Source organism: Empidonax traillii, unplaced genomic scaffold (assembly GCF_003031625.1).
Source record: "Empidonax traillii isolate 1590-97213 ecotype Southwest subspecies unplaced genomic scaffold, ASM303162v1 scaffold749:size472940, whole genome shotgun sequence".
In the NCBI taxonomy this organism is placed as follows: domain Eukaryota; kingdom Metazoa; phylum Chordata; class Aves; order Passeriformes; family Tyrannidae; genus Empidonax; species Empidonax traillii.
This window is the reverse complement of record NW_020955942.1, coordinates 5,156-12,108: the sequence shown is the minus strand read 5'-3', so window position 1 is coordinate 12,108 and position 6,953 is coordinate 5,156. Positions and strand designations below refer to the sequence as shown.

Genomic DNA, 6,953 nt, shown 5'->3' with positions numbered 1-6,953 from the left:
CGTGTCCCTGTATCCCTGTATCCCTGCATCCCTGTATCCCTCCATCCCCGTGTCCCTATATCCCTTCATCCCCGTGTCCCTGTATCCCTCCATCCCCGTGTCCCTGTATCCCTCCATCCCCGTGTCCCTATATCCCTCCATCCCTGTATCCCTCTATCCCCGTGTCCCTGTATCCCTCCATCCCCGTGTCCCTGTATCCCTGCATCCCCGTGTCCCTGTATCCCTCCATCCCCGTGTCCCTGTATTCCTGTATCCCTCCATCCCTGTATCCCTCTATCCCCGTGTCCCTGTATCCCTCCATCCCCGTGTCCCTGTATCCCTCCATCCCCGTGTCCCTGTATCCCTTCATCCCCGTGTCCCTATATCCCTCCATCCCCGTATCCCTATATCCCTCCATCCCCGTGTCCCTGTATCCCTCCATCCCCGTATCCCTATATCCCTCCATCCCCGTATCCCTATATCCCTGTATCCCTATATCCCCGTGTCCCTGTATCCCTATATCCCCGTGTCCCTGTATCCCTATATCCCCGTATCCCCGTATCCCTCCAGCCCCGTGTCCCTCCAGCCCTGTATCCCTCCAGCCCCGTGTCCGTGCCTTCCCGCCGCCCTCTGAGGGCTCTCTGCACACGGCCCCGCCCAAGGGCAGCGGCTCCGCCCCTCCCCTCCCCTCGCGGCCCCGCCCCCCCGTCTCCAGGCGCCGCCGCCAAGCGCGGAAGCGTCGTGCGCGCGGGGCCGGCCGGCGCTGTCGGCGGGCGCTTTACGGCCGCGCTTGGCGGCGGCGGAGCGGGAGCGGCCCGGGCGGGCGGTGAGTGGGGCGGAGCGGGGAGACCCCGGCCCGGAGCCGGGACGGGCCCTGCCCGAGTCCCCGGGGGCACCGGGGCGGCCCGCGCGGGCGGCTGCGGGGGCGGCGAGGCGCGGCCCGGGCGCCGCGCGTGCCTTTGTTCGCGCCCCCCCCCCAACCCCCCCCTCCTCCCCTCGCTCCGCGCTCCCCGCCGAGCGCGGCCCCCTCGCCTTCCCCCTTTCCCCCCTTTCCCCGTGTCCTCTGCTCGGCCTGGCGCCCCCCGCCGCCGCCTCCTCCTCCTCCCCGGTGAGTTTGTGTCGGTCTCTCCCGCAGGACATGGCCGAGGTTCCGCCGGGGCCTAGCAGCGTCCTGTCCCCGCAGGGGGACACGCTCTCCCCCTTCCCCGCGGGAGGAGGAGGAGGGGGCGCCGCTTCCTCCTCCTCCGCCGCCGCCACCGCCGCCTCCTATGCCGCCGCCGCCGCCGCCTGCTCCGGCGCTCAGGACGAGGAGGCCGAAGAGGAGGAGGAGGAAGAGGAGGGACCCGCGGGCGGCCGGGAGCGGGAGCAGCAGCGAGCAGGAGGAGGAGGAGGAAGCGGCGACAAGGGGGCCCCGCAGCACCGGCACCACCACCGCCACCAGCACCACCCCCCGCACCACAACCACCAGCTCAACGGCCTCATCAGCCCCGAGCTGCGGCACCTGCGGGCCTCCCTCAAGGGCAAGATCCTGGGCGCGGAGGCCGCGGCGACCCCCGAGGGGCTGGAGAACAAGCGAGCCAGCAAAACAATGGGCTCGGGACAGCAGCAGCAGCAGCCGCCCCCCCCCGCCGCCGCCCCCGCCGCTGCGCCCTGCTCGGCCCCCCACGCCAACCACCTCCCTCCCCAGGGAAGGACTGCACCCTCTCCTCCTCCTGCTGCTTCCCCCCCTGGGAAAGGGGACAGGAGCCAGCCTGCTGCCACCACCGCGACCGCCGTTGCTGCTGCTGCTAAGACTGCGGCCCGCAATGGGCTGGCGGGAGAGACTGGCTTGGAGGAGGAAGAGCAGGAGGAGGGGGATGAAGGAGGGGAGGAGGAGGAGGAGGAGTCCCTGCAGCTTCTCTCCGGGTCCTTAGCGGCTGCCTGCAGTTTGAAAGGCTCGGGAACGGACTGTCAGCCCGAGGAGGACCTAACGATACGATACGTCCAGTACGAGTCAGAGCTGCAGATGCCCGATATCATGAGACTGATCACCAAAGATCTGTCTGAACCCTACTCCATTTACACTTATAGGTATTTTATCCACAACTGGCCACAACTTTGCTTTTTGGTAAGTGCCCGAGGGGAGGGGAGGGGGCGGCAGGGAGGGCAAGGAGCTGGGAGTGGTTTGGGGCTGGGGAGGGAGAGGATGGAAGGGTTTGTGGAAATACTTTTAATAATCTCTTTGTGGATGAGATCGAGCTGTTGTGGAAGTACCTGTCCCCCGGTGACCTGTGCATGTGTAAGTAAAGCAATGCCCCAAGTTCCTTCGTTTGTTAACACGTGTTTTAAGCGGTGAGGAAAGGGTTTGAGCACGGGGCCGGGATCCAGAAACCCAAGGCTCCTAATCGGGGGTTTTGACATTGACTTTTGTGACCTTTGGTAGCTCGTTGTTATTATTCTCCCTCAGTTGCTGGGTTTGGGTTTGAAAAAGAAAGTACTTAGTCCACTAATGCCTTACAACAACTGCTTAGTAATTCTTGCACAATGGCTTTAAAACTGACTAAAGCAGGGCTGGCACATAAATGGTATGTGGTAGGTGGAGAGGAACTGTGAAAGGCTTAGCAGACTTTTTGATCTGTGAGCTTGCTTTGACAAAGACAAGTCCAGCTGTGTTGCTTTCACAGGTGTGATGGTGCTCGCAGAAATCCTCGTGTTGCCCACATTATCTCCCTACACTAACAGTCAATTTAGTTTTATATTCTGCCTGCTGCACTACTGAAAGATTGGTTTAGCTGCACCCTCCTCTCTGCCTTCCTAAATGTTTAGCACTTCTTGTGCCTCAGCTGCTTTTAGGATGATAATTCATCCACAAGGGTAAGAAAGTGAGTATAAGTTGGCCTGAGGGGTGTCTGTGCGTAGCCAGAGCTTAGCTGTGTTTGATTTACTCATTGGAACACTTAACATCTGCACAACAGAACGTTTTGGGGAGCGTGTGGCACTTCCTTGCTAAGGTAAATGATGAATTCTTAGCCCTTGATGTTTTAATCGAGGCTGGACACCTCTCTGAAAGGTCTGGTTTACCCAGGGCCAGGACACCCTCCAGCTCAGGGGTATCTCTGTGAAATTTTGATAGAATGAGTGCAGGAGGTGAGGTTAATGGGGCCCATCTGGCCCTAAACTTCCTGAATGTTCTCGGTTTAGGACCTGGTGTAATTTATAGCAGGATTCGTGTGATTTATAGGAGGATTTTCAGAGCTGTGCCTCTTGAAACCCCGCCGAGGGAACACAGTAGGATTACAGGAAGTTGAGCAAAGCATTACCTTCTGGAACACAAGAGAATATGGAAATATTGGAGAGCATTGTGGGATGCAAAGTCATGTTTGCCATTACAAGGGTGCTGAGCAGAGCACAGTGGTGCTTTTTAAGCTCTGTGTGTGACTGATTTACCTCATACTGAGAAAAAAAAAAATGCTCCCGAGCAACAAAAGTCCACACTTGGAGCATCAGGTGTATCACTGGCAACGTTGGATACTCTGAGATCACAGTGCACTTGTTTAGGTTTTAAATCATTATGGGTTTTTTTTGTCAGGGAATAACTGAAGAATTTTGTTATGAAAAGAGCAATGACAAGTTGTTTGACAGAGCACTAAAATAGATGTTTTCTAATAAGTGCATTCAAAGAATGAGATATCACTCAAGGAAGAGAAAGCGTCTTCAGCTTATTTTGTAGTGACAGCTTCATTTTTTCGACAGCCTTGAAAAACAAAACTTTTTCTGAAGTCAGTGTATTTACCATTCTTTTTGGAAAGGTGGCACAATATAGAGCACATAAAACTGTAGAGAGGAATATATGGCTTTGAATGTCTAAAGCTTGCAAATCTGCTTAATAATTGGAAGGTCTCGCAGTTTGCTGAGTCAAGTTTCATGGAGGTTTTTTTTGTGACTGGTTTTGGTGTTTTTAAGGTTTGTTTTTTAGGGGTTTTCATGAAGACTTTCTCTTCTATAGTATTTAATTTGTCCCTGCAGTTAACGGGTTCCTGAACTAAGTCCCTTTAAAATATTTATCTTCAGTCAGGGACTGCATATTCCAATTAGCAGGAGGAGTGTCGGGATGGTGAACGAGAAGCTTTAGTGCCTGATCTCACAGAATCGTTTGTCTTTAATGGCCTCACTCCCTTCTGGCTTCAGGTTTTGGTTGGGTTCTGATTGTCTTGGGAAAAGGGCTTGGCCTGTGATTTGATTGTATCTGAAAAAAGATCTGTAAGGGTTTAGTCAATTCCTTTGCTGAATTTCACCCCATCACCGTTTTTAAAGTCTCCCAGTACATCCTCACCTGTCTTCATTGTGCTCCACAGGCAGATTTCCTTTTCCCTCCCTCTGAGGGAAAAGTACAAATCCATTGAAATTGAAGATGGGATGTGTGTTTTGCAGAACTAATCAGCATTTGGCCCTTGCTGATGTTTTATGCAGTGAACCATCGTTTTCCTATCATGACAGTGCAAAACTATTTTCTGGGGGCATTATTAACTTTATTCCTGATGATTTTTATCTCCTGGGTTGGAAACTTGGGAAAGGCCAAGCCAAACCTCAGCGAGTTGCACCACTGCTTTAGTGGCTGCTGCAACCCAAGGTGCCACGTGTTTTCCTTTCTGTTCAAGCCTTTGCCAGCCCTTGTGTTCCTCTGATTTGGGGGAGCCAAGATAGCCCTCCCACCACAATGTTTTTATTAGTGTGTACATGTTTTAGGGTCATGCTCTGTGGGGGAAGGCACAGGACCAACTCTTAACAGGTCACCAATGTGCTGGATCAAACCACTTCTTAACTGTACACTCAAAGAAGTTCATATTCCACTTTAAAAGGACAGGGAGATACTGGGAATCTTAAAACCCTGTTAATTTTAGTGTCAGATTTGTCTATGTAACTTTTTTTTGACTTTAAGGGGTAGCACTGCAGCAACTGAGCTGTTGCAAGGTAATAACTTTCTCCTCTACAAATTTCTAGTGGAAGATGTCCCTGTCCATGGCAGGGAGTTGGAACTAGATGGTCTTTGAGGTGTCTCCCATCCCAAACCTTTCTGTGATTCCATGAACTGTCTGTTTACACTCAGGTTTCACCTGTCTTTGGGAGAGCAGGTTTGCACTGTGTGTTAGGTGTGGATGCTCTGTAAATACCTGGTCTTTACTTATTCCCAGGAGCTCTGTCAGCCCAGTTTCTCTTCAAATGACCCATGATAGCCACTCCTGCCAAAAAATGACAGGGGAAAGGGGGATCTTCTCTTTCACTCGGAGTATTTTTAAGCATCACCACGTATTTGTCCCCACGATGATTGTAAATGCACTTCCAAAGTTGTAGCTTCCTTTTTAAAGTGAGTTTATTTTGCAGCTTCTCGTCTTAGCAGTGTGAAAGTTCCCAAACCTCTATTTAAAACTGATATATTAAATATTTCAAAAAATTGTTCTCCAAATCCTTCAGCGTGGGAGAGGTGAGCTTAGGAAACCTTGCTCTGTGCCAAAGTTTGGATAAGACAGGATGTAATAAAAGCAGAGATCTGGCTGAGTGCTGTAACCTCTCCTGTAATTCACTACACCACTCAGCTGCCTTTTAAGAAAAATCTGGAAAATCTGTGCTTTTACTGGATTCTGAGCTTTGCCACCAGCTATGGCAGCGTTTATAATTTAAACTTTCACAAGTTTAAAAATAACCTATTAATTCCATGTAAGTGGTTTTAGATGTGTTGTAAATCCTAAATGACTGCAGTTAAGATCTTGTTTTATGTTAATGCTTTGCCTTTTTTTTTTTTTTTCTTTAAATTGGATTTTATTCCAGAGTCCTGGTGTACTTGGTGTTGAAATTAAGACTTCTAAGACTCTATCCCTGTTTTTCAGTCGTGGAAAACCCGGGACGTGAAAGGAAAACTGGAAAAATTGGGAGGGTGTCTGAGAAGTCAGACAGGGCAGATGTAGGAAGAAGTTTTGTAGGATTTATTCCCAGTTTGCAAACTCTGTGTTCCAGTTTGATTTTAGGAGAGATCGTGATTTAAGACTCAGTCTGTTGGTGGCTTTGTGAAAACTTCAGTCACTGCAGCACCTGAGCAGGGAGCAGGAGCCAGTGTTGCTATTCCAGCAGCGGGAGAAGGAGTTCCTTGCTTGGGAGGAGGGAATTACTGGTGTCCAGTTGTGTAGAGTGGAAGCAGAGGGATGGAGTGATTTGCCCAGTGTCGGGAAGAGCTCTGCCTGAAGTGCCAGACGTGAGGTTAAATCCATTAGCCTGAACGTATCCTCTAATGGCATTCGGTAACATGATCCCTAAATGTAAGCCAGTTCTTACAGAGCAATGTCTGGGATACTTTGGGATGGATTTTGGTGCAGGTGTGAAAGGAAAATGTGGTGCAGTAGTGCAGGTTCTGCCGTGTTTGAGTCATGAAGTATTTAAAATACTTCCCATTTGGGGCCAGTTGCTTGTTTTAATCTTCTTTAAATGGGAACAAGAGTCTCAGGATCTGGGTATTAAATGCATGCTCTAAGGCTGGCAGAGTTAATGCCATCTTTGCTAATGAAATTAGTACAAATTGATTGATTTTGTGAAAAGTTATGTTCTTGCTGATTTACAGACGTTTCTGTACTAACTCTTCCAGTATATTAAGATCTAGTTTGTTTTAAACATTTAAACTTATTCATAGGCACAAAGTTGATGCAAATACTGGATGTAGATTCATGTATGTTAATCCTGCTACTAAGAATTTAGGATTGAAGTAAATCTTATAGTACTCTGCAGGGTTTATGATATATAATAGTGACTTGGACTGAATTCTGTTTGTAGGAACTTTTATGTTTAGAAGTCCTCTCATACCTGAAAAGAAAATTTGGCCCATGGTTATCTTTTCATAAATGGTGTTGTGTGGGAGCTACTTTTTTTTTCCTCTCCTCCTCACTCTCCCTATTTTAGTCTGGGTTTTTTTTATTTACATAGTTTAACTTTCCTCAGGAAATTAATTA

General features: G+C 49.9%; 1 protein-coding gene across 1 annotated transcript in view; it reads left to right on the top strand.

Moving 5' to 3' along the window:
• Positions 1-764: 764 nt before the first annotated feature.
• The window catches only part of NAA30 (N(alpha)-acetyltransferase 30, NatC catalytic subunit), a gene marked incomplete at its 3' end in the record, with an annotated part of 11,294 nt that continues 5,105 nt past the window's right edge, over positions 765-6,953 (top strand). The window contains exons 1-2 of the mRNA XM_027900796.1: positions 765-805; positions 1,115-2,086. Coding sequence (XP_027756597.1) covers positions 1,118-2,086 — 969 coding nt within the window. The remainder of the gene's footprint in view (positions 806-1,114; positions 2,087-6,953) is intronic.